Source organism: Anomaloglossus baeobatrachus, chromosome 3 (assembly GCF_048569485.1).
Source record: "Anomaloglossus baeobatrachus isolate aAnoBae1 chromosome 3, aAnoBae1.hap1, whole genome shotgun sequence".
Lineage (NCBI taxonomy): Eukaryota > Metazoa > Chordata > Amphibia > Anura > Aromobatidae > Anomaloglossus > Anomaloglossus baeobatrachus.
The window spans coordinates 428,859,212-428,887,067 of NC_134355.1; the positions used below are offsets into that span (position 1 = coordinate 428,859,212).

At 49.4% G+C, this 27,856-nt stretch overlaps 1 protein-coding gene across 2 annotated transcripts in view; it reads right to left on the reverse strand.

Moving 5' to 3' along the window:
- LOC142296590 (cytochrome P450 2J2-like) overlaps nt 1-27,856 on the reverse strand; it is a 399,973-nt gene that overhangs the window by 90,167 nt on the left and 281,950 nt on the right. For both annotated transcript variants that reach the window (XR_012751655.1, XM_075340382.1), the window contains one exon: nt 8,159-8,300. Coding sequence is in view for 1 of the 2 variants with exons in the window: in XM_075340382.1 (XP_075196497.1) it covers nt 8,159-8,300 (142 nt within the window). In the remaining variant the exon portion in view is untranslated. The remainder of the gene's footprint in view (nt 1-8,158; nt 8,301-27,856) is intronic.

Sequence of the window (27,856 nt, forward strand, 5' to 3'; positions counted from 1 at the left end):
AGCCCCAGAAGAACCGGAGTGGCGCCGCACTATGCCAGCGTGCAGTACCGCCCCCGCCAGCAGCACTACCTCAGAGCAGGCTCAGGCCGCAGAACTTTGCAGCAGGCCTGCTACAGCCACGCAGGAGACGCAGACCAGGATCTCCATGGCCTACATGCTGCCCAGGGCTCTGCCAAAACGGGACCCCAAGGACCCCAGCACTGAAGAGTGGCGTGAAGAAGCTGAACTGTATATAGCCCCTGTCAGCCCCTCATCCCTTTGTGAAGATGTCCCTTTTGTTCTGCCCTAATGTTCTTTTTGAACACGACACCCTTTCCTGCCTTACTGCCCCTTGTACTTTTTGAAGATGTTACCCCCCCATGTGTATGTGTTACCGGGCCACTGGACTGGAATGTGGTCCCCGGTGACTGTGAATGTATAAATGTGTCCTGTGTTACCAGGCCACTGGACTTAGTGGCTGGTTTTGTCTTTTCCCTTTTTAGTTTAATAAGTTGAACGAACTGCCAGGCTACTGGACTTGTTGTAGCCTAGAATGTAAATAGTTGCACCTGTTGTGCCCCCTACCAGAATTATGGGGGAAGTGCCCAAACCGTGCAATGGACTGGAAGTGCACATGTAGAGTTTCTTTATAAGAAAGTTTTTGCAATGTTCAAGTATCTGTGCCTCCCATAAAGGGAAGAAAAGTTTATTGATTTATGTATGCATACCAAAAATGTTTTTGCAGTTTCTTTCCACATTTCTGTTGTTTTTCAGCGCGAGGACGTGCTGGGATTCGCTGTGGGGGAGTGTGGCGCCCCTGAGGCTTCCGTCGCCACAGGACATTGCACCCCATCCAGCGGTGTGATGCCCCATTCTGGGTGAGGAAAGGAGTGAACGTCGGTCCCCTGGTAAATCTGCACAACACCCATTGTTAGGTACACACTGGGACCAGGGACAGTGGCAGTAACCCTCCCATGCTGCATGCTGGGAGGGGCCGTAAGACCCATCCCTGCTCCTATAGGGTACAGCTTAGCAACTGGGGAGGTGGGAGGAGCCACCAGAGAGCAGACAGAGAAAGGAAGGTCAAGTTTAGAGAGGAGTTGAGGAGAGTGAGGGGAAGGAGGAGGAGGTCTGCAGGAAGCAGATGAGAAGGAGAGAAGGAAAGACAGCTCTAGTCAGTCAGGAGCTAAGAAAAGAAAGAGACGCTTCCTGGTGAAGATCCTGGGACTCAGAGGGTCCAGGTGACACCAAGCAGGGAACGAAGGGATTCCAGGGCCACGGATAGCTGTTGAGCTGTGGTGGCCTGTTCCACAGGAACAACGGTGGAGGGATCAAGCTGCAACAGGGGACGGTCCCTAGAAACCGGAGGAGTGCAAAATAATCTCCAAACAGTAAAAACCGAGGCCCAGGGAAAATTGTAAACTCCCCGGGCCACAGCCCACCGCAGAACCTCTAGAAAGGGGACAATCAACCGACAGGTGACCCCCCAGCCTGGAGGCTGTAGTGGAGGCCGAGCAGGTTCATCCTAAAAGAGCTAGGCTTAGGAAGACAGCTGAAGACAGAGACACCTTAGAGAGAAGGGTACCGGCTTCATTCCAGAAATCACCCAGAAACGGCGGAGGCCCCTGACAGTGGGTTCCAGCAGTCCAGAGGCACCAGTGTGCACCTACCAGGATGTGTGAGTAAACAACTTGAAACTGCACCCTTGGTGTCGCCTCTGTTATTTCATCTGCTTAGCTTTCCACTACACCATAGACTCTCACGAGCACCAACAGTGTCCCCGGGGCACCGCTCCACCTGTGGGGAGCAGTACCACCATTGCTGCCATATCATCACCCCGGAGGCCTCACACAGCAGCGGCGGCTTAATAGCCGCATACCACAGGTGGCGTCACGAACACAAACTTTATTCACCCCCAACAATCAAGAGCGACATTTAACTGACACCGACCAGGGCCACGGAGCCGGGCCCCGCCACCACTGACGACCCCCGGACTAGTCCGGCCCGGCACCGGGTGTCCCATAGCCCTGGCGAGTCAATAACATTGGTGAATAAAGTTGTGGTGCTATTAGAGCCATATTTAATATTTTGTGTGACTTCCATGAGCTTGAAAGACTGCATCTATGCAGTTCAACAATGATTCATACAATTTATTGATGAAGTCATCAGGAATAGCAAAGAATGCAGTCTTACATGTCTCCCAGAGTTCATCTAGATTCTTTGGTTTTGTCTTCCAAGCGTCCTCTTTCATCCTACTAAAAACATGCTCAATGATGTTCATGTATGGTGACTGGGCTGGCCAGTCCTTGAGCACCTTGATCTTCTTTGCCAGGAGGATCTTTGTTGTAGAGATAGATGGATGAGATGGAGCACCATCCTGCTGCAGAATTTGTCCCCTTTTATGATTGGGATTGAAAGAGGTACGGTAGCTAATACTTCTTGATATTTTACGCTATTGGTATTGCCTTCCACTCTGCAAATGTTTCGCACACCCCCATACTGAATGTAACCCCAGACCATGATCTTTCCATCACCAAACTTAACTGTTTTCTGGATCCGTATGGGCTCCAGTAGGTCTCCTGCAGTATTTGTGGTGGCTGTGGTGTAATTCAACTGAAGATTCATCAGAAAAATCCACCTTCTGCCACTTTTCCAGTGTCCATCTGTTTAGCAGGCTGTGGGACTTGGCAAATGTCACACGTTTTTTTTATTGCCTTTTGTTTAGTGCTGGCTTTTGGGCACTGATTTGACCATGGAGGCCATTTCGAGACAGAATTTTGCAAACTGTTCTAGTTGACACAAGGACTTGAGGTGACCAGGCCTTTTGGAGCTCTGCTGCAGTGGAAGAGGGGCTGGCTTTGGATTTTCTAACCAACAAACGTTCCTCCTGAGCAGTTGTCTTGCGGGGTCTGCTGGACCTGGGCTTATCAAAAACATCTCCAGTCTCTTCAAATCTTTTTTTAATTCTTTGAACTTGACGCTGAGACACATTAAAGGTGCCAGCCACCTCTGCAGTGGATCTGGTCTTCAGCCTCTTGATAATCAAGGCTTTGGTCGCAGAGTGGATTTTTGGCATGTTATCAGAGGTCAAGTTGCAGTTCAAGGGAAGGTCTGTGGTGCTGGGTTTCTTTTTAATCACACCCACTAATTAACCGATCATTTAGTGAGCACAGGTGAGGATGTAAACTAGGATAGGGTGCATTATATGACAAGGCGACATAACTTTTGTCTTGCCAAAATCTGACCTTTCTGTGTCCATTAAATGATCAATATTTCAGCTTTGCAGCAACTTTATTTTCACAACCTAAATCAAATTTGGGAGGGTTTCAGCTTTCAAAAGAGTAATTTATGAATCCAATGGATGAATTTAAAGTCAGGTTATAAGCTTTTATTTACATAAGATGGATAAGCGACAGAACTGTCAGAGACTGTATATCCCCATCCTGATAAATACCCCCATCCTGCTATATACCCCCATCCTGCTCATATACCCCCATCCTGCTCATAATATACCCTCATCCTGGTATATGGCCTGTATTCTATGGCACACAAAAAATAAATGTTTATACGCACCTTTCCTCACTCCAGCAGAATCGCTCGTCTTCCTTTCTCTGTCAGCAGCAGCGCCACTGACCTGTGTGGAGCCGTTCCCCTGCAGCATCTCGATGTCCTCCTGTCTGCTGGCTCGCTGATGTGACTAGCGGTGTGCACAGTGATGACATCATTGCTGTGCTCACCGCTCTCTACACAGATCAGCTGACCGGCAGACAGGAGATCATCGCAATGCTGCAGGGGAACGGTGAGTATACTGTACTTATTCACTGCCCCCCATGCTGATAATGATGCGCGGGGTGCAGTGAATATAGCCGCACATGATCACTCCAGGCTGTTGTTGCCAGGGGTGATCATGCGGGCCGGCTCCCCCACACATGCCAGGGCAGCTTCAGGCTCTGTTCACATTTCAGAGTCTGACAAGCAACATGCTGTCTCCTAGTTGTTCAGCCAGAGCTGGGCGTCGGTTGTTTCATGTCCACTATTCCTCAGTCCTGCAGGAGTTAATTCCTGCTGAACTGGGGAACTTTGCTAGGAGCTCAGGTTGCTAATTACCAACCACAGCCCTCTCCTTCCTTTATAAGGTACTGGATCCTGGGTGCTCAGTGCTGATAATAGGTCCAGCTTGTGCAGCGATTCGGGTCTTATTATGGTGATCTGTGTCGTGTGGCAGTTTCCTGGTTGTTAGTTTATCTTTTACATTATTTTCCCCTGTGCAAGCTTTGTTGTTCCTTTGTGTTTGTTTGCCATATGTTTGAGTATTGGCTTTTCTCCTGTCCGTGTATAGTTGTGGAGTTTATGATTGCGGTCCCAGGCTACCACTGGGGAGGGGGAGGGGAGTTACACCAGGGCTTGGACATGAGTCAGGGTCACATTGGTGGCTCAGACCTCGCTACCATCAAGCGTACCTCTAACATAAGGGACAGCCCAAGGTCCCCAGTCTGACGGCCAGCTTATGTGTCCCTGTCCAGTCATCCTGTCCACGTGACAGTGTGGATATCATATTTTAAATTGAACCTTATGCATAATCTGAAAGGTATTAATGCATAAATTGATGCAGATTTTTTTTTGCATATTTGCGTATTTGTATTTTAATTGCATTATTGATTGCATTACTAATTCCACAATGATGTTGACTATATATAGGGGAAATTAAACACTGTTAGCAAGTACCCCCGATGTTGAGTCAGTGATCTGTGCAGTGCCAAGACAACCACCTTTTTTCCTTGGACTATTGTTTGAATCTAATGGTTAACAACACAGTTCAGAGCTTAGCTTTGGCCACTGCTGTTAAAGATAGATGATGGCTTTATTATACAGTGAACATTTATCATGTGAGCACGTGTAGTGAAAACAGGACACCATAATCATACAATAAAGGCATATCTGTACCCAACTAGCTAAGGGAGCTAATGCTCTTGCGACTAGCCCTGTCCAAATTAGCATATCATAAAGGATTTTTAGACATACATTTTCTAAAGATTTTTTTATGTATGCTACTAGATACAGGGACAGTTCGGCAGGGAATAGCAAATGCACCTGACAGGTTCCCTTTAACTATAGTTCATTAGGACAGTACAAAAATGGATAAAATAGGAGACATCTTTCATAATTTTTTAACATAATCATTTGAAAATACAACCAAACTGCAATTAAAGACTGCTCTGTCCTTTTTCCATGCATTAGGTCGTGGTCACACTAGCATATAGCATCAATTCAAAGAGCATCAGATGTGATATGATCATGACACTTGGCTCAAACTCTGCTGCAAGCGTGATCCGAGTGTTATTCTACTGTGATCTCATTCGCTAGCAAGCGAGAATCGGAGCACAGAGGAGAATATGGAGAGATTAATCTTTCTATCTTCTCTATTCTCTGTCTCTGTATTTATCTGATGTCGTCATAGTGCAGTCTGATGTTTCACACGCACCCATAGACTTGAATGGGTGCACGTGATCTGAAATACACTGTTAGGGGTGCTTCACACACAGCGAGCTCACTGCCGAGATCGCTGCTGAGTCACGCTTTTTGTGACGCAGCAGTGACCTCATTAGCGATCTCGCTGTGTGTGACAATGAGCAGCGATCTGGCCCCTGCTGCGAGATCGCTGCTCGTTACACACAGCCCTGGTTCGTTTTCTTCAAAGCCGCTCTCCTGCTGTGACACACAGATCGCTGTGTGTGACAGCAAGAGAGCGACAAATGAAGCGAGCAGGGAGCAGGAGCCGGCGTCTGACAGCTGAGGTAAGCTGTATCCAAGATAAACATCGGGTAACCAAGGTGGTTACCCGATATTTACCTTAGTTACCAGCCTCTGCAGCTCTCACGCTGCCTGTGCTGCCGGCTCCGGCTCTCTGCACATGTAGCTGCTGTACACATCGGGTTAATTAACCCGATGTGTACAGCAGCTAGGAGAGCAAGGAGCCAGCGCTAAGCAGTGTGCGCGGCTCCCTGCTCTCTGCACATGTAGCTGCATTACACATCGGGTTAATTAACCCGATGTGTATTGTAGCTAGGAGAGCAAGGAGCCAGCGCTCAGTGTGCGCGGCTCCCTGCTCCCTGCTCACACTGGTAACTAATGTAAACATCGGGTAACCATACCCGATGTTTACCTTAGTTACCAGTCTCCGCAGCTTCCAGACGGCGGCTCCGTGCAAGCGCAGCGTCGCTTGCACGTCGCTGCTGGCTGGGGGCTGTTCACTGGTCGCTGGTGAGATCTGCCTGTTTGACAGCTCACCAGCGACCATGTAGCGATGCAGCAGCGATCCTGACCAGGTCAGATCGCTGGTCGGATCGCTGCTGCATCGCTAAGTGTGAAGGTACCCTTAATCAAGCATGCTGTGATTTTTTTTTTTCCCTCAGTTAGAGCTGAGGAAAAACTCATAGATCTGACCTGCAACATTGACTAATATTGGTCCAAGTGCAATGGGTGATTTGACTTTTATGCACAAAGAGAACCAGCTGGTATATCGGTGCATGACTTGATTACAATTAACCCCTTCACAACCGGACGATTTTTCGCTTTCCGTTTTTTTTTTTGCCATTCTTATTCTGAGAGACGTAACTTTTTTATTTTTCAGTCAATATGGTCATGTGAGGGCTCATTTTTTGTGGAACGAGCTGTACTTTTAAATGAAACCATCAGTTTTACCATATAATGTACTGGAAAATGGCAATAAAATTCCAAATGCAGAAAAATTGCAAAAAAAGTGCGATAGCACTATTGTTTTTGAGATATTTTATTCACTATGTTCACTATATGGTAAAACTGATGTGTGGGTGTGATGCCTCAGGTCAGTGCAAGTTCGTGGACACCAAACATGTAGAGGTTTACTTTTATATAAGGGGTTAAAAAAAAAGTTTGTCCGAAAAACGTGGCGCACGTTTTACGCCATATTCCGTGACCCGTAGCGGTCGCATTTTTCGGGATCTATGGCTCAGTGATGGCTTATTTTTTGCATCTCGAGCTGACGTTTTTAACGGTACCATTTTTGCGCAGATGCTACGTTTTGATCGCCTCTTATTGCATTTTGCGCAAAAGTTGTGGCGACAAAAAACGTCGTTTTGGCGTTTGGAATTTTTTTGCCGCTACGCCGTATACTGATCAGATTGATTTTATATTTTGATAGATTGGGCGTTTCTGAACGTGGCGATACCAAATCTGTGTATATTTTTTATTTTTTTAACCCTTTAATTTTCAATGGGGCGAATGGGGGGTGATTTGAACTTTTTAGGTTTTTTTGTTTTTTTTAATTTTTTAAAACTGTTTTTTTTTATTTTACTAGTCCACCTAGGGGGCTATTGAGATCAGCAATCCGATCCCTCTTATCTATCTGCTGATCACAACTATACAGCTGTAAACAGCAGATACGCTCACTTTCTTTTTCACTGTGCCATGGGCACAGCGAAAGTGAAAGCAATTCATGTGTAGTACAGGAGTCAGCACATGACCCTGTGCTACCATGACAACCATCGGAAGTCACGTGACCGCGTCACGTGACTTCCGGTATCGGGCGGTAAGTAAACGTTTACCGCGATCGCGCTTATAATGGCGCTGTCACATATTGACAGCGCCATTTAAGGAGTTAAACGGCACGAGCAGATAACGATTCTGCTCGTGCCTAGCAGGCACACACCTCAGCTGGGAAAATCAGCTGAGATGTGCGCCGATCGTAGCATGCTGCCGGCAGCAGACCGCGGGCAGTAACATTATGACCGCTAGGACGTAATTTTACGGCCCGCGGTCGTTAAGGGGTTAAATCAAGCACAATCATTATAACTGTCAAGTAAGATTATAAAAGAAGTAACAGTCACACGTATTGAGCCTTACTAGGTCACCCTAACCCAAACATACAATTTATAGTGAAAGACTCTTAACAACTTTGTATTATTACTAACTAAAATCTATTGCTCAAATCCAGTGCTACAAAAATAGTGTGAGGAAAATACTGAAACAAGTTATTTTTTTAGTTGCATCTTGCATTATATGTAGAAAAAGGATCTATTGCCTTCAAACTAATCAGTAGCACCAATAAGATTTACTACAGCTTTATTCATGTCACTCTTACAAAATTAATTTCTCCCATATCCAAATATGGGGACGGCCAAAAAAGTATGAATAAAGTCACCTTGAACATCTTTGTAGACCACTATATACAGTAATGCCCATCGTAGTGTGGATGTAACAGTTTCAGAGCCAGCCAGAACTAAATCCATCAATACAGTAATCAGATTATCCTCATTAATTGTTGAAGATGGGTCATCCTTAGCCTATGAAAAAGTATAGAGATCACAGAACCAATATTTAATTCCTATTTAATCACAATTTTTTGTATCAATACTTTAATATTTCATGCAGAATAGATACCAGTATATCACAATGACCCATTTGTCAAAGCTAAGTTAATGATAGACTTTTATTGTCAGCTTCAGAACACTCCATACAGAAAAACAAAGTATTACTGAAAATCTGTGTAAATTAAAGCTAGCCATAAAGAGTAACTATCATTTTAATTTTTATTTCCTAAATCAATATTACACAGGAAAGTAAGCAACTTGTGTATTACACTGATGTGCAAAAGGGTAACAATTTCTTGAACTTTTCACTTTCAGGCTCCCTATCTCACGAGCCACTACAGGTATGAACATGAGACTACCTTGATTTTATAGTTAATAATCTTGACTAGTGATGGGCGAACCCGAACTGTAAAAGTCCAGACCTGCGCGAGTTCAAAAGTACCCGAGTACAGTGCCCGTGTTCTCGGAGAACTCTGGTGTTTATTCGGATATGGCACTCGGGTAATAAAAAATAAAGTAAAAATGAAGAAAAACAAAAAAAAAAAGTGCACCCTACTTACCAATCTCCGGCACGGCTGTACCTACTCCTGCGGCCGCTCATTTACTTTCCGGGGCCTCTCACTGAGCTCATTGAGGTCCCCTGAGGTCAGGTTACCCTACGCCACTTTTTTATTTATTTTTATGCCACGATAGACACACATAGCGTCTGTGATTGGAAGCGTCACACACGCTGTCACTCGGGGTGGGGGCATGTCTGACTGCAACCAATCACAGATGCCGGTAGGTGGGGTAAGCAGTGCATATGCAATGTACCTAAGTAGTGGTCCCAGAAGTGAATGAGCAACCGCAGGAGCAGTTACAGCCATGCAGGAGACTCGGTATGTATAACGGTCTTACACCAATCCCCCCTATCCATTCTACCACCATTTTTAATCCCCGGATTTTAATCCCCATTGAATTGACTCACCCCAGGGCTATGGGGTACTCTGTCCCGGGCCGTATATATACGAGGACAGTTCACTGGGTGGCCGTTGCCCGGCCCGGTTTCATGAGCCTGGGGGTCTTTTGAAAGGGGTTATATACAAGGGATTAGTAATAAAGGTTTTGTCGTGACGTAACTTGCGGGTTGCGGCTAGGTAGATGGAATCGCCACTGCACAGTCTCTCGCCGCTGGGGCTGATGTTAATGGCAGCCTGGATGTTGGGCCCTCCGCAAGTAGGGCCAGGCCCCAGGGGGTTGGGGATGGAGTTAGGCTCGGAAAGAAGGTAGGCCACACAAGAGATTGCATTGTAACCGGTTTCTTTACTCACAGCATTGTTATGGCTTGCGAACTGAAGGAGGCTGGTCCTCACCATGGTCCCCTTAGTCCCAGTGCCGGTGTGGTAACCTGGTGGCTTCTTTCCCCTGCACCTGTCTCTAGTTGGTGGGTCCCCGTGGCTTGGAGCATCTGGTGGTCCTCTCCTGGTAGTCCTTCAGTCTTTAGTCCATATGGCGGGTAGTTTGCACCCTGTAGGGTCGGTGTTCTGTTCCGGTCCCTGGTTCTCCCGTCATTGCTGGTGCCTCCGGACTTTACGGTCAGTGAGGTCCTGGATGGTCCGCTCACTGTGCAGATTATATCAGGTCTGCCTGGAGCGTTTGCCTGACCTAGGGCTCTGTACCCCTTCGGTGCTATGGTTCCGAGAGTACTCCACCCTACTCCCAACAACACGCCTGCGCCTGACAGGTCACTGTTACACACTCCCGTCAGTACGGTTATGTCCATCTCCTCTCACTTCCACTGACTGTCTGACCCCTCCTCCCTGGTTGTTGTCTAGTGGACTGGATCGTCTCCACCCCTAGGTGGCCATCCATTGGGTACAACTCTAGTCTGTCACCAGTCCTTGGGGAAGGGAAAAACAAGAATATATATGTGTTTTGGTGTTACTGGCACTGGTTTTCCGGGTCCCTGGGGGTAGGCACTGCATCTTTGACAGGATGCAGTTCCTTTTGGCTCCTGATGGCTTCAGGGGCGCTACAGATTTTTATAGAGACTGGCGTCCGGCCAGAAACCCAGGGGAAGTTTTTTTAACCCGGTTAGACCGCCGATCCCGGGTATCTGGAAGTTCACCGATCACTAATGTTGACTATCTCATACGTAAAATTGACTTGCACTATTTAACATATGAATAGTTATGCAGATTCTTGTCATGTTATTTCATTGTTATTGTTTTGCTTCTGGTGGTAGGATTTTTTTTCTTCTTTTATACTACAAATTACAACTCGTTCTCACATTCCCTAATAGCTCATAACATACTAATGCAGACTCCCAAGTGAATGGCTAGCTGTTTCAAATCGAGGAACAGCCATGAAGAAGATCTCCCAAGAAAAAAGAAACAGTATCATCCAGCTCATCGATAGCAGTCTCCCAGCCAAGAAAATTGCCAAACTGCATCATGTGAATGCCATGACAGAAGAATACAAAATGAGGTCTGTTCATCCATTTAAAAGCCAAGAGGTAGACGTCCAGGCAAAATATCTGAGTCAACAAGTCTACTCATCACAAGGTCTATCAGTCCTGGCGCAACAAATATGCCAGTGGAGGCGTGTCTTATGCTTCATAATAGTGAGATCACAGAGTCTCTGTAAAGCACCATGCGACACACATTACACATACTGTACATTACTGGAATCGTTGTTTGAAAAAAGGTGAAGAAACCTTGACTTCGTTATTATGATATCAAGCATCAGCTCGAGTTTGCCAAAAAGTCCAAAAAGTGATGGGGTGAAAGTCAATAGACTAGGCACTGATGGGAGTAAATGGGTCTAGAAGAAACAAGGGGAAAAGGGACTAACGGGTCAAGAAATTGAAGGAACTGTCAAGTATGGTGGAGGAAGACTGATGATATGGGTTTCACAGCCAAAGGGGTGGGATACTTGACCAGGATCATTGGTAGTCCCAATGTTGAGCTATATGTGAGTATCCTATTACACAACTTACTTTGTACACTCCTGTACTAAAAGGATGACATAGGGTTCCTGCAGGTCAACGACCCAAAGCATATGTCGAGATTGGCAAAGAAATAGTTCAGTGATGATGCAATAGAGCTGTTGGATTGGCCCCTGCAGACCTCAATCCAATCGAATACTTTGGGGAGAGTTGAAAAGAAAACTGTATACATACCCAAGTGAGTTGACCGGTATACACCAACATTGGGAACATGTAGAAGAAACCTGGGATCAGTTTTCAGTCGAGACATGCTTCAATCTGATCAAGAGCATGCCCAGAAGAATTCAAGTAGTGTTGAAAGCCAAAGGTGAATTTACAAAATTTTAACAAAATAATATAAATTGTTTACATTTTAGTAACAAAATAGTAACAATGCAGTGACATGACAATACTCTGTATAACTAATCATATGTTAAGTAGGTGCAAGTCAAATTTATGTATGAGATAACCAAGATGATTATTTATAAAATGAAGGTAGTCTCACGTTCGAAACTGTAGTGGATGGTGAGACATGGAAACTGAAGTCAAAAGTTCACAACATTGTTACCCTTTTTCTCGTCAGTGTATTTCTTATCAGAGAAATCTTCTTCTCCTGGAATGATCTTTCACTCACAATTGACAGGTAAAATCCGTTTTCAGTGAAGGCAGGTTTTCCCATTGCTGAAATAGGAGATATCAGTTGGGGCTTTTAGAATTTTATGGAGATGATAAGGGGGGGGGGGCAGCTAGAGGCATTCACACACATATTTTTACATGTACCCTGTTTCCATGAAAATAAGACCTAGTCTGAAAATAAATAAATAATAAATAATGGCCATAGTCCAAAAGGAAGCCCTAGTTACATGTAAAAAAGTAAAATCAATAGACCATATAATGCAGCAGGGCGCACAGACCCTTCAATAAAGGAAATGTGGCGCCCTGGACAAGCCAGGACGTCACAGGTACAGCAACAACACACCTTACACCCCGGTTAGGAACACCAGAGTCACATACAAATCCTTGTTGCCTCCCTCCAGGGACTGATGTCCACACCAGGTGGGGCGGAGCCAGGCGGTTGGCTCCACCCACCGAGGAGTTCACAGTCCTGGAGGCGGGAAAAGGAAGGGAGAACAGGGTAGTCGAGGAGAGAGAGAGAGAGAGAGAGAGAGAGTGAAGGAGTGAAGTGGTAAAGGAGCAGTCTGACCGTGTCCGGGTACGTGGCCCGGGCACCTACAGCAAGGTTGGCAGACTTTGGTGACTGTCTGCAGGCGAGGCCGATTGACGCATAACCGTAAGGACCGGGGTCGGGCGGTGGCCCGCCGGTACCGGACCGGGGAGCGAAGAGAAGCCAGCACCACTCGGCAGGGCCTACGGACCCCGACCAGGCTTGGAGTCGCCGTTAAACCGGTCAAATCCGTCATCGACGGGAACCTCCGGGGTTTCCCAGCAGCAAAGACCCGACTGAAGGCAACCGCTCAACCGTGAAGGGAAATACAGCTACCGCCACAGCTAGAGTTCCCAGGGCCAGCGCCTGCGGGCAAAAGGGGCTCTTCTGGCAACTACACCGCTGGGGAGCGGGTCACTGGTGGGAAGCCATCGGGGCCGAAAACACATCAAAGGTGCAGGGAGAGACAGTCACCGCCAACCTACCGGGAGTGACCACCGCAGCCGTCTGTGGGACCCGTCCATCCAGCCGTTTGTTTTACCAGAGACTCTTACTCGTACGTTACTGGTTGAGTGAGTACCACCGTGCCGTCTGGCACTGCGCTGCCCCCGCAACCCTGCACCTCCCCAACTCCTGCCATCCACCCTCCAGTCGCTATCACCGGGCCCCGGGACCAATGGAGCATTGCATGAGTGAGGTGCTGACCCTACTACAACAGCTGGCCGCCACCGCAGCAGGAGGCCGACAGAGGGCTGTGCAGCGCGAAATTCGGGCCTTGATGTATCGGCAGCAAGTGAACTCTGCGGGAGGAGAGATTGGGGGAGTGAGAGTGATGGATGTGGCCCCTTTAACTGTGCCTCCCCGGAGCGAAATGATGATTTGGTGTAGGGCAGCGGTAGGGCCTCAGGGACATGATTACCCAGCCATGGTAGAGCCCATGCCCTCCGAACACTGGCCCACTGTAATAGCCGCCCGGGGAGTGGTAGACGTCAAGAAGGGGAGAGTGCCCGTGAGGGTGTTAAACTGTGGGGAGGAGGAAGTTAGGCTTCCCCGGTACGCTACTCTTGCCAAGCTGCTTACCCTGGATCCCCACGCCATCCAAGAGGCCGTTTCTCCGACCTCCCCGCCTTCCTCCAGTCACTACACGTCCCCTGAACAGTTAGATGAGTGGTGTCGAGAGATACACGTAGGCACTGACGATACCCCCACACATCACAGAGACGGGGTATACCGGGTAGTGCAAGAATACGAGCAAGTTTTCAGCAAACACCCGCTAGATTTTGGGCGGATTAGAGGGGTTCAACACTACATCCCCACCGGCAAATACCCCCCCATTAAGGAGAGGTATAGACCTATCACGCCCGCACACTATCAATGCGCCAAAGACATGCTGAAGAACATGAAAGAGGCGGGGGTTATTCGGGATAGCTGCAGTCCCTGGGCAGCTCCGCTGGTGCTGGTCAAGAAAAAGGATGACACCATGAGAATGTGTGTGGATTACCGGAAGATCAACCAGATAACGCATAAAGATGCCTATCCTCTGCCCCGTATTGAAGAATCTCTAGCCGCGCTAAGAACCGCTAACTACTTCTCTACCCTTGACCTCACCAGCGGGTACTGGCAGGTGGCCATGGCGCCCGAAGACCGTGAGAAGACCGCCTTCGCTACTCCCATGGGACTCTGCGAGTTCAACAGCATGCCGTTCGGGCTGTGCAACGCCCCTGGAACCTTCCAACGGATAATGGAATGCTGTCTGGGACACCTGAATTTTGAGACCGTCTTGTTGTACCTGGACGATGTAATTGTGTACTCACAGACGTATGAAGCCCACCTGGAGCACCTAGCTGAGGTGTTCGCGTCTCTTGCCAAGTATGGGATGAAATTGAAACCCTCCAACTGTCACCTGTTGAAGCCCAGGGTGCAGTACCTCGGACATGTGGTGGGCGCGGAAGGCGTCGCCCCAGACCCAGAGAAGATCACTGCCATACAAGACTGGCCGAGACCGATCACGGTGAGGGAGGTGAGACAGTTCCTGGGTCGGGTGGGCTACTACCGCCGCTTCATTAAAGGGTACACGAAAATGGCTGCCCCCATGCAAGACCTCCTCGTGGGACAGACCAAGGGTGGTAGACCTCCTGGAACCTCGTTGGCGTGGGAGGAAAAGCATGAAGAATCCTTCCGCCAGCTGAAGAAGGCTTTGACCGGGGAAGAAATCCTAGCGTACCCCGACTACAGCCTCCCATTCGTCCTCTACACCGATGCCAGCAATGTGGGCTTAGGGGTGGTATTATCCCAGGTCCAAGACGGAAGGGAGAAGGTGATCGCTTATGCTAGCCAAAAACTCCGACCTACAGAAAGAAACCCTGAGAACTACAGCTCTTTCAAGCTCGAGCTCTTAGCACTGGTGTGGGCTATCACTGAGCGGTTCCGCCATTACCTAGCAGCGGCCAAATTCACCACTTACACGGAGAATAACCCACTAACCCATCTGGATACAGCTAAGCTGGGTGCATTGGAGCAGCGGTGGGTGGCCAGGCTAGCCAACTACGACTTCACCATCAAATACCGGGCCGGCCGTACGAATGCTAATGCCGATGCACTCTCCCGGATGCCCTACCTGTTGGAAGCGGGGCTGGATGATGATGACCTCAAGGAGATTGAGTTCCCTGCATTTCACCGGCCGCTAGTTGGAAAGTTGCGTGTTCATCAGCAACAGGTGAACCTAGACCCGCTGCCTAGTCAGGGGTGGCAAGAAGCTCAGGACCAGGCACCTGCTGTCCGCCTGATCAAGACCCTGGTGGAACAGGGCTCTGCTGGGATAGACCCTGCCGCCCCTGCCGAGGCCCAACGCCTGTGGCGGGAACGAACCCGGCTGTACCTACACCAAGGGAAGTTGTATCGGGAGTTGATCAACCCGAAGACCCACGAGAAGGTTCGCCAGCTGGTGATTCCCCAGGCTAACGTGCCCACTGTCCTACAGGCATATCATGACGGTGCCGGACATTTCGGGTGGAAGAAGCTGGAAATGCTGTTGAGGGAGCAGTTCTATTGGAGTGGGATGCGGGAATCTGTGGAGGCCTGATGCCGAGAGTGCGGTCCCTGCGCACTGAGAAGAAGGGACGAGGCCAGCCAGAAGGCCCCTCTACGCCCAATCATTACGCATCAACAGCTGGAGCTGGTTTCCCTCGACCATGTGAAGCTCACACCTAGCCGGAGTGGGTATACTTACGCCCTTACCATTGTGGACCACTATTCAAGATTCATTGTGGTTGTCCCAGTTAAGGACCTGACCGGGCGTACTGCCGCTAGAGCATTCCAGGCCTATTTCTGTCAGCCGCACGGATACTCAGAGAAGGTACTCACCGACCGCGGCCCGGCCTTTGAAGCGGAGGGGTTCCAAGAATTCTGCCAGTTGTACAGTTGCAAGAAAATTCGGACCACACCTTACCATGCCCAAACCAATGGCATGTGTGAAAAGATGAACCATTTGGTCCTGGGCCTTCTCAAGACGTTACCGCTGGAAGAGCGGACTCTGTGGCCGGAGAAGCTACCTGACCTGGTCGACATGTACAACAATATCCCTTCCAGCTCTACGAAGTGCACACCAGCGTACCTGATGAGAGCTCGGCCCGGTCGACTGCCAGTGGACCTAGAAATGGGTTTGGAGGCCCCAGAAGCACTCCCTTCGACTGCAGGATGGGACGTTCGGCGAAGAGCGCAGTACCGACAGGTCCAGGACTATGTGGAAAAGAACTTGTGTCAGAGTCGGAGGCAGCAGGAGCAGTGCTTCAACAAGAAGGCGCCTGCAGATCCCCCTTTCAGCCTGGGGATGTAGTCTTGAAGCGAAAGCGAAGGAACCATAAGCTGGACGATCAGTGGGAGAAGACCCCGTATGTAATACAACCCACCGAGTGGGAGAATGTGAAAGCCTACCAGATCAGCCGTGACCAGGGGAAGACTTTGGCCACGGTTTCCCGAGACCACCTGAAGAGGTGCCCACCACCATTGAGGACGGCGACTGAAGCCCCGGCCACTGAACCGGCTGAGGAGAGAGAAAAAGGGGTAATCCACACCATGATGGGCGATCTCCCGGCCGATTGGCCTACACAGAACGGCGCAGTGATTCTTCCAGTAATACTGTTCCCACAACCCGTGGAGGAAAAAGAGATGGAAGTGGCCGTTAGCGACCCAGCACCCAGGGATGTGCCTGTACCCAGCTCCCCTATGCCTCTGCCTGCCCCACACGATAACCGGGGGAAGGAACCAGCTGTGTCCTCTGCCTCACTGCCTACCACCACTGACATCGGGCCACGTAGGTCCACACACTCCAACCTAGGTCGACCCCCGCTTAGGTACAGGGAGACTACCATTTAGGGGTGTGATCTGTTGAATGTATAAATGTGTAACCGAATGATAAGAAAGGTAATCAACCGAGTAGTTAACCATTTGCAACCGTGATTGAACCGGCCGTTGCTGGCAACCAGTCCCCATTGGGACTTTCTGCACCGTTTGCGTAAGAAACTGCTTACGGACAAGCCCGAGAACTTGCAGGGCAACCACAAACTAATGTAAATAAAAATGTTGGCTTATACCGTTACCGCCTCCGGAGAGGCTGATTTGGAGGATGGGCCTGGAGGAAATGGATGGCCTAGGCCCGCCACTACCATAACCGGTGGCGATCCTCCGGAGGTCAGGGGTCCCCCATGGACGTGGGTCCCCTGAAAGAAACCGTACCTGCTCGGGAAATTTGGTTCTGGACTGGGGCAAGGGGTGCTGCCCACTTCTTAGGGGCAGCATCAGGGCCAGGTTGTTTGGGCGGGGGGAAGAGCGGAAGCCGTTTGTTTAATAAAATTGAATACCGTTTATTAACGTTAAAAGTGCCGTGCCTCGCGTTATGGGAAGTTTATACAGTAATGCTTGTGTTTAATGTTTTTATATGTTTTTCTACATCTTTACAGTTAAAAATAAAACCGGTGATAGACGGGCAGCCCGCGGACAGTCTGCGTTTTACCAAGGGGGAATGTGGCGCCCTGGACAAGCCAGGACGTCACAGGTACAGCAACAACACACCCCACACCCCGGTTAGGAACACCAGAGTCACACACAAATCCTTGTTGTCTCCATCCAGGGGCTGATGTCCACACCAGGTGGGGCGGAGCCAGGCGGTTGGCTCCACCCACCGAGGAGTTCACAGTCCTGGAGGCGGGAAAAGGAAGGAAGAACAGGGTAGTCGAGGAGAGAGAGAGTGAAGTGGTAAAGGAGCAGTCTGACCGTGTCCGGGTACGTGGCCCGGGCAGCTACAGCAAGGTTGGCAGACGGTGGTGACCATCTGCAGGTGAGGCCGATTGACGCACAACCGTAAGGACCGGGGTCGGGCGGTGGCCCGCCGATACCGGACCGGGGAGCGAAGAGAAGCCAGCACCACTCGGCAGGGCCTACGGACCCCGACCAGGCTTGGAGTCGCCGTTAAACCGGTCAAATCCGTCAGCGACGTGAACCTCCGGGGTTTCCCAGCAGCAAAGACCCGACTGAAGGCAACCGCTCAATCGTGAAGGGAAATACAGCTACCGCCACAGCTAGAGTTCCCAGGGCCAGCACCTGCGGGCAAAAGGGGCTCCTCTGGCAACTACACCGCTGGGGAGCGGGTCACCGGTGGGAAGCCATCGGGGCCGAAAACACATCAAAGGTGCAGGGAGAGACAGTCACCGCCAACCTACCAGGAGTGACCACCGCAGCCGTCTGTGGGACCCGTCCATCCAGCCGTTTGTTTTACCAGAGACTCTGTGTACGTTACTGGCTGAGTGAGTACCACCGTGCCGTCTGGCACTGCGCTGCCCCCGCGACCCTGTACCTCCCCAACTCCTGCCATCCACCCTCCAGTTGCTATCATCGGGCCCCGGGCCCACCAAACCCCCCCCCCCTACCCACGGAGGGGAGAGAAACATCTCAGCTGCTCCCTGTCATCACTCCCGGGATCCCCGTCCAGAGCAGCGGTGGTGTCCCATTATCACCACAAACCGTGGGTGGCGTCACGGACTACATCCCCAAACCAAACCATTCCTTTCACTCACGGGCGAGGAGCGCTGCTCGAGTCCCCGGATCCGGCCCACCACTCGAGCTACCGAGCAGCAGCAGCAGCGCCGGACCCGAGCGTGGTGAGCACAGCGTCCCCTCCCCGCCCGCGACAGAAAGAAGACACTCCCAAAAGAATAGTACTCAAAGACGCCACAAGGCTCAAAGCAATAAGGGTTGGCAAGTGCCAGGCCCTCTCACACAACCCTTAGTGCTTTGGGAGTATGATACTTTTGGGGGTGTCTGCTTTTCATGGTGAACGGTCTCTCCACCATATACTGCAGTATAGTACCATATGTAAACAGATGGGCAATAAATATACTAAACTACAAAAAGAAAAAACTTTTCCATCTAGTACAAGAAAGGGATCAATTTCTACTTTCAAGGCAAAACTCTTACTGCTTTATGCAAAGAAAATAAGCTGGATATCCGAATGGTCCAAAAATAGCAAAAAAAAGTACGATATCCTGAGTCAACAATTTACAGGAGAAATGGAAAGAAGTTCAAGTGTGGATTAGGTCAGCAGCACTTGTTTCCTCAGCTGCAAGACATGATCTGTAAATGAGTTGTTGACAGGAGAGCAAAGGCTTTGGTCATGAGTATATATGAATATATGTTGATATTTTTTTTAAGAATTAATGTAGATTGTTATTCATAGAACAATAAGACATTCCCTGAAAATAATCCCTAACACATCTTTTGGAGAAAAAAATATATAAGACCCTGTCTTATTTTCGGTAAAATACAGGTAGAATAAAAACCCTAAAAAACTTAAAAACAGTAACTCTAATTTCTTCCAGACTACTCATACATGAAAATATCTGGGCTGTCTATGTTCTACTCTGCATTGATGTTCTAAAACATCACTGTATAGCAGAGCAGCAGCATGAGATTGTGAACGAGTGGTGGTCAGACACAAGGCAGACTCCCCATAGAAAAGGTAGGGACTGTGTGTCACTGCCTTCCCCTAGTTTATCGCTTTATGCATAGTGTTCAACAAGTGCTGTATATGCAGAATAGGTAAGCAATGATAGTACTTCCTTCTCCAAATGCAATGATCATGTGATCATAGGACGTATGGAAGGAACAGGAGCTCCTAAGAGTCATAGTAAGGTCTCCTCTGCAGGCAGGAAACTGAATATCTCCTGTAACTGGGGCTAATATACCAGACCTAGTTACAGAAGAAATTAGATAAGAAAAAATAATGATTAAAATGTGGCAAAGGTGTTTTATAACCTTATAGGGGAGGCACTATAGAGATAAATAAAAATCAGTAATAATAAAGAGCCAATGCCAGTCAAAATCGCTGTTATTAGCCCTACCCCCATCTATTAATAAAAAAAATCATGTGCCGTATATAAAAATATTTCATAAATTATTTAGATGGAAATATCCTTTTAAAGGTAATCTGTCACCAGGTTTTTGCTACCCTGAGAGGAATTAGCAAATTTTAGGTCGCACAATATAGAAAAAAAGCTCCAAAAATATTATATCAAAGAAATATGGAAGTATTTAAATTAAACCCCCAAATAAATAGAACAAACATTTCTATATAAAGTTATTAATTTTGATTAGTATATATTAAAATGAAACAATAATAAAACTTGAGAATATTACAGCATTAAATAAGAGGACAATGAGGCATAACAACAACTGTGAGCACAAAGTAAAATTACTGTGATAATAAATAGGATTATGACAATAGATTGGTAAAGAAATTCAAATATACAGACTATTTCATCAAAATATATATATGGTAAAGTGCAATGTGCAATAAATAATGTAGTTCTATGCCATATTAAATATATATTGGAAAATCTATGATGTAAAGTAAATAGATAAAAAAAAGTCTTTATATAATGTAATAAATATAATGCATAACTAATTTACAGAATTTCTACCTGATGGTATTCAAATGTCTGCTGTGCAATATATAAAAGAACCAAAATCTCTTTACAGCTAATGTTCAAAAATACAAGTAAGGCAATGTAATTCTATAATATGTCCACAAGATGGCGCCAGCTAGAATAGACGCTGTGTGTGGTGCAATGTAATTTATGCATAGATCGCATACATATATTCACAATCATAGAAGGCATGTTGTGGATTCAGAATAGCTTGGCATATTTTTCCTGGTTGTGAAATACAGAGTGCCTCAGTCCTCAGACTATTGCACCACACACAGCGTCCATTGTAGCTGGCGCCATCTGGTGGACATATTATAGAATTACATTGCCTTACTTGTATTTTTGAGCATTCGCTGTAAAGAGATTTGGTTCTTTTATATATTGCACAGCAGACATTTGAATACCATCAGGTGGAAATTCTGTAAATGATTTATGTATTATATTTATGCATTATATTTATTACATTATATAAGGACTTTTTTATCTATTTACTTTACATAATAGATTTTCCAATATATATTTAATATGGTATAGAATTACATTATTTATTGCACATTGCACTTTACCATATATATATTTTGATGAAATAGTCTGTATATTTGGATTTCCTTAAGAATCTATGGTCATAATCCTATTTATCATCACGGTGATTTTACATTGTGCTCACAGTTGTTGTTATGTTCCTCTTATTTAATGCTGTAATATTCTCACTTTTTATTATTGTTTCATTTTAATATATACTAAGAAAAATTAATAATTTTGTATAAAAATTTAGGCTATATTTATTTGGGGGTTTAATTTAAATACTTCCTATCTGAGAGCAGCATAATATAGAGGTAGAGGCCCTGATTCCAGCGATGTATCATTTACTGGGCTGCTTGCGGCAGTTTTGACAAAAATCACTGTTTCTGTTGCAGATGTGCCAGTTCTCTGAATTCTAATCTCACTATAAATCTGCCCACACCACTGTTCACCACTTTCTGCCTATGACAATTGAATACAAAAATCTGCTAATCAATGGTGGGGACAGGGTTATACAGAGCACATGAATATGGATGGCTACATGGCAGCAGGTTTACTAGTCCTCTAGTGATAACCTTCTGCTGATAAAACAGTAATTTTATTGAAATTTAAATAAGCAGACCAGTAAGTGACACAATTCTGAAATCAAGGTCTCTGTCTGTACAGTATGCTACTCTCAGATTCTGGCAAAAATCCGATGACGGACTCCGTTTAACTTTGGTAGGATATATGAAAAAGATTATGGGCACAATTATTCATATTGTTGTAGTGCACACTCAGACTCACAAGTCTTTATGGAGTACAAGGCACAAAATACAAGACCTGCATCTCCTGGCAGAAAAGCATGTTTTTTGCCAAGAGATGCAGACTTGGTGCTGACATTTATACACCAAAGTCTTGTACCAAATCTGCATCTTCTGGCGAAAAAACGCATAAACACATGATTCAGTTTGATGTGGCAGTGCTGCGATTTTTTTTTTGCCAGGAGATGCAGATTTGGTGCAAGAATATGGTGTATAAATTTTGGCACCAAATCTGCATCTCTTGGCAAAAGAAGCAAAAGTCTGTGCTCCATGGTCAGCTTCGCTATCTACCGAACCACAGTAGATTCACCCTCTCTTCAAAGGTGTTTAGTTTCTGTTATCTGTGCTTTGGTTTTATTAGATGTGACTGGTGTATTAATTTACTTGTTTGCCTGCCCAATCACCTTTTGAGTGTAGCTTTAGGCTATGTGTGACGCCCTGGCAGGGCCAGGTAGTCACAGATAGAGCCCCGCATTACACCTGTCCCTCACAACGGTAACACACAGCCAACCATATACACCCTAGTCACCTCCCTCAGGGCTGATGGGCACACCAGGGGGCGGAACCAGGTGGTTGGAAGACGCCCACCAAGGAGTCCTGATAGCCTGAGGCAGGAGAAAGTAGTCAGTGAGTTTGAGAGTTCAGGAGTGGAGGTCAGGACTGTGTGTGGCAAGCCTGAAGCAGACTGACAGGTGCCAGGGTTAGAGCCCTGGTGCCTTGGGCTAGGAGGCAGACTGTGGTCTCGTCTGCAGGAGCCGGGAAGATGGCTAGGTGGAACCGAGGTGGACCGGGACAGGGTTGTAGACTGCCGGTACCAACCCGGGGAACTGACCCGGAAACCGGAGCACAAAGGGGGGTACTCAGACCCTGAAGCTAGGTCCAGAAAATACTGGGGACTAGTTAATTAACTGATTAAGGCCAGGTGTCAGGTTTCCAGGTTTTCCAGTTCTCTTTTGAATGAGCTTGCCCTCAGTTAACATGGAGTTTAAGGTTCTGTTGCCCTACTTCCTGTCCAGCTGCTTAAAAGGCCGCCTCTCAGCCCAGTCCAGTGCCTGAGTATACTGCTTGCTGTGTGCTCCTGCTTTGCTGCTGCTAATCCTGATTGCCTTTGGATCCTCCTAAAGACTACCGACCGACCGACTCTGGACCTTACCCGGTTTCTCAAGCTGTGCCCGGATTCCGTCTGCCATCTTCGGTCAGCACTCTGCCCGGTTCTCTCTGGTTCGTAACCATTCTGGACTTTCATCCCGTACGGACACTTCTGGACTTTACCGCTTACCCCTTGTGTCCCGGCTGCTGCGCATTTAGGCCTTCCGGGGTGATTACCGGACAGTCCCTGTATAGGGGTTCGCTCTGGTGGTCTCCCTGGGGGAGTCCGGTGCGTGGCCCCGGGAATTCCCTCCGCTCCGTTTCGGGAAGGTATTTTGTGTATTTGTACTGCTGTGTTTGTTCCGTTGTTATCTACCGTGGTTACAGATTATAAAACATCTTGTATCAAAAACTCGTCTCTGCTGATCATTGCCCTACGCTATCGAAATCCTCAGAACATATAATAAGTATTACACCAGGACTCTAGGTCCTGTCACACCCAAAGTCCTGAAAGAAGACAACAGCCCACCGAGGGGGATAAAAGGCCACCGCCATGGCTCAGAGATCCCATGGGCCAGCGTCTGTGGGCAAGGGCTCCCTAGGCCATCACAAGCCGGGAGGGAGCCGACTCCTGAAGTTGCAGGCTCAGGTAGTCAAACGTTCACAAAGGTGCGGGAGAAAGACAGAGACCACCAGCCGGCTGCGGGCACCAACAACCATCATTTTGGTTTACTGGAGACTGGTATGTTCAATAATAGTGAGTACAACAGCACCCTGCGGTCGCCCATCTCCCTGCACCAATGCCCACCGGGTCCCGGGGCCACCATCCCTGCCCACGGAGGGGTTAACAACTTGCTGCACAACATCTCCCCCGGGTGCCCCGTCACAGCAGCGGTGGTGTCCAACCTCACCATATACCGTGGGTGGCATCATGAACTCTAATACGGCCCAGCTGTACATATACGTCCAACCCCCCACCTTTTCATTCGGAGTGTCTGCGGGATCCCCCGGGTCCGGTGACCCTCGAGCCACCACTTACTGAAAGCCCGGACCCAAGCGGCAGCGGCGGCTGCTGGCCACGGGGGCGGCACATATGTGCCCATGTTGCGTTTGTCCCTGCAGAAATTTCTGCAGCAATTTGACAGCACATGTGCGCTTCAAATCGCTTCAGAAATACTGCGTAATGGATACAGTGAAAAAGCCAATTTCATGCGCTCTGGATGCAGCCCGCACCATAGACAGAGCGGGACCTGCATCCAAAGCGCACGGAATAAGTGACATGTTGCTTTTTAGATTGCAGCGATTTGGCAGCATGCAAATCGCTGCATTCTAAAACGCAACGTGCGCATGGATTATGCACAATCGTCATAGATTGTGCTGGGGACGCAGGACGCATGCAGTTACGCTGCAGTGCAATACGCAGTGTAACTGCATGCAAATATGCAACGTGGGCACAAAGCCTTAAATACTTTCCTATTGCTGGTATTTCCCGCTGGCTGGTAATATTCTCATTTTGAAGTCCAGCCATATTGCTGTTAGTTTCTGCCAGTCAGAGGAATGCCAGCTAGAAAGTTTCTCCCCGCTGTTTTTGTTCTCCACTCTGCACCGTTTTTGTTCTCCACTCTGCACCACTTTTGTTCTCTCCTAGTATGTTTGTTGTCAGTAAGTAGGGGGCATATTCTTTAGCAATATTCAACTTGTATTTTGTATTTGTTGTGTGGCGCCCTGGCCTAGCCAGGTCGTCACAGATAACATACAAACACCCCACCCCCATCAGACAGGGACAACAGCCAAACAAAAACCCTTGTTGCCTCCCTCCAGTGACTGATGTTCACACCAGGTGGGACGGGGCTAAGCGGTTGGCTCCACCCACCAAGGAGTTCACAGGCCTGGAGGCGGGAAAAGTGACAGATTAGTTCAGGAGGTTGAAGTGAGAGGAGTAAACACTTGGGTGTCTGGGTTTGTGGCCCAGGCACTGACAGCAAGTTTGGCAGACGGTGGTGGCCGTCTGCAGGAGTGGTGGAGCAACGCGGAACCATAGGACCGGGGACGGGTAACGGCCCGCCGGTACCGACCGGGGAGCGAAGTGAAGCCAGCACACACAGGCAGGACCATCGGACCCCGACCAGGCTTGGAGCCGCCGACAATAGTCAGATCCGAATGTGACTGGAACCCCAGGGGTTTCACAACAGCAAAAGTCCCGATTGAAGGCAACCGCCCACGCCGTGAGGGTATACAGCTACCGCCTAAGGCTAGAGACCCAAGGGCCAGCGCCTGCGGGCAAACGGGCTCCTCTGGTACCCATACACCGGGGAGCGGACTACCGTTGGGAATCCATAGTACTCAGAAGGAGAACATCAAGGTGCAGGGAAAGACAGCCACCATCACCTGTCCGGGGAGAAGCACTCCAGCCGGCTGCGGGACCCGTCCATCCAGCCGTTTGGTTTACCGAGGACTTTGTAACTTTCTTGCTGAGTGAGTACAACTGTGCTATCCGGCACCGTGCCGCGCTGTCCCTGCGACCCTGCACCTCACCGACCCTGCCTCCCCGTCACAACATCATCGGGCCCGGGACCACCGACCCCTACTCCGTGGGAAAACAACATCCCAGCTGCTCCCTACCATCGCTCCCGGGATCCCCGTCACCAGCAGCGGTGGTGGCCATCTTCACCACGACCCGTGGGTGGCGTCACGGACTAAATCCCCCAAACCAACCACCCCTTTCACTCACGGGTGAGGAACGCCGCTCGAGTCCCCGGATCCGGCCCACCACTCGAGCCACCGAGCAGCCATCGCAGCAGCACCGGACCCGAGTGTTAGCGTGAGCGCAGCAGCGACGGCATCTTCCCCGCCCGCGACAACTTGGCGTCACGAACAGGATTGAACCCATCTACTTACCAGTAGAAGTGCGCCTTGTGATCTCCGCCGGCGGCGTTCGGCCGAAAATTTTGAAGCGCCGCCATATTAGCGCGAAAATCTCCCGCTCGAGCGTCTTCTCCGAGCAGGGAAGGCGCGAAAGCGAAGCCCCGCCCCCAACAAACAGAAGTACTGAAGAGTACCAAGGGGGCGCGAGAGTGTGTCTGCCTGATGTAGCCGAGGCTATAAAAGCGGGGACACCAGGACTCTGAAAACAATTGGTTCCTGTAACACGGCCACGCATGATGTCCCGTCCGTCCGGCACCACGGAAATCCCAGAGCCCACGCCAGGAACAGCAGCGTGGGTGGAAGCCCGGACCGCACAGATGTGCTGCCGCCTTCAAGCCCAGGTCCGGTTCTTGATGGAGCGCTGGGTGGCTGAGATGGAGGAAGTGGCGGCGGCCGTGCGGAGACGCGAGGTGGAGGCAGAGTTGGAGGAGCAGGTAAGCGACCCATGCCCCTATGTCCGAGAAGGACCGGCCGCTGCGGCTGAGGGGCCCGGCCTGCGCCCGCTCACCCTCCTGCTTCCCCCGCCATCCGTACCGGCTGCTGTTGCCCCTCCGCTCGGTCCGCTACCCCCAACACCGGTAGCGGAAGCCAAACCGTCCGCCCTAGAGGACCGGCCTGGGGGCGTTGTTCGGGAGCGGCCTGTGTCCCTTTCACTACCGTGGAAGGCCCTGCGGGAAGTAGCCGTCCGTGACAGGGAGCAATTGGTCCCGGAAGTGGCCGCACCTGAAGCCGTCCCGGCTCCGGCAGTCCGCCCGGCCGTGGAAGAACCGGCCGCTGCTGGCCCGAAGGCTCAACCGGTGAGGTCCGCTAGCCCTGAATCCCCCGCCTCGGCTGAGGCTGCGCCGGGCCGCAACTGCAAAGCCGCAGTTAAGGCCATGTCACCGCAGGACCCCCACGAAAGAGCCGGTATGGTGGCCGGTGTGGGTGCGGTCCAGCGGGGCCCGACCCGGGTGCAGGGGTCTGCCAACGCCCCATACTGGGACAGGGAACCAAACCCGTTGGGACGGGAGATTGCCGCCAGAGAGCAGCAGAGGGCCGAAGTGATGGCGAGGGTGATCCGAGAGAAAGATGCACTCCGTCAGGCCACCTTTCGGGTGCGGGGCCCGGTGTACGAGGGTCAAGTCCGGCAGTTCAACCAATGGAGGGGATTTGGCTTTATCTATGAGCCGGGCCTGGAGGCCGAAGTATTCGTGGCCTGCCGTGATGTCCACTCACACCTCCCCACGGGCCATGCGGGTCGTGATCTACTGCCGGGCGACCTAGTGACTTATACCCGCCATTGCGGGGAGAGGGGCTGGTTCCCCCTGGATGTAAAGCCGAGGAAGAGCCGCAGTGAGCGGATGCGGCCCCAGCCCCCTCCTCCACCAAGCCGTCCGGATGTGGGGCAGGAAGAGGTCCTGGAGGAGTATGACCTGAAGTAGTGGCAGCGGTCCGCCGTTGCAAGCAGTTGTTCCCCGTTGGGACCCTCAGCAGTTTGATTGAATGACTTTTAATGAACCGTGAACTTCACCTGATTGTCTGCGTGATTATTCCGGCCGTTGCCGACAAGTTGTTCCAAGAGGGACCCTGTGTTTACAACCTGCATGAGAGACTACTCATGGACATGGCCGAGAACTGGCAGGCCACCCACGAACTTGTGGGCTTGTAAATAAATTGAGGGGTGATTTTCCGTCGGAGCCGACTCCGAAGAGGCAGATTGGAGGAAGGGCCCGCAGCAGAGCAGGCTGGGGCCCGGCCACCACCAGGACCGGTGGCCATCCTCCGGGGGTCAGGGGTCCCCCAAGGACGTGGGGTCCCCTGAAGTGACAGCCGGGTGCGAGCAACCGTACCCGTTTCCGCTCGGGCAGCCTGAACCTGGACTGGGGTCAAGGGGTGCTGCCCACTTCTTAGGGGCAGCATCAGGGCTAGGTTGCTTGGGTGGGAGCGCGGAAGACATCCGTCCGGCCGTCATTATTAAAAATGTTTATATTTATATGTGTAACGTTGAAGTGTCCTAACAAAAATGCTTATATGTTTAAAATGTTTTACATGTTAATTTACCTTTTTACAGTTGGAAAATCAAACCGGTGATGGACGGGCAG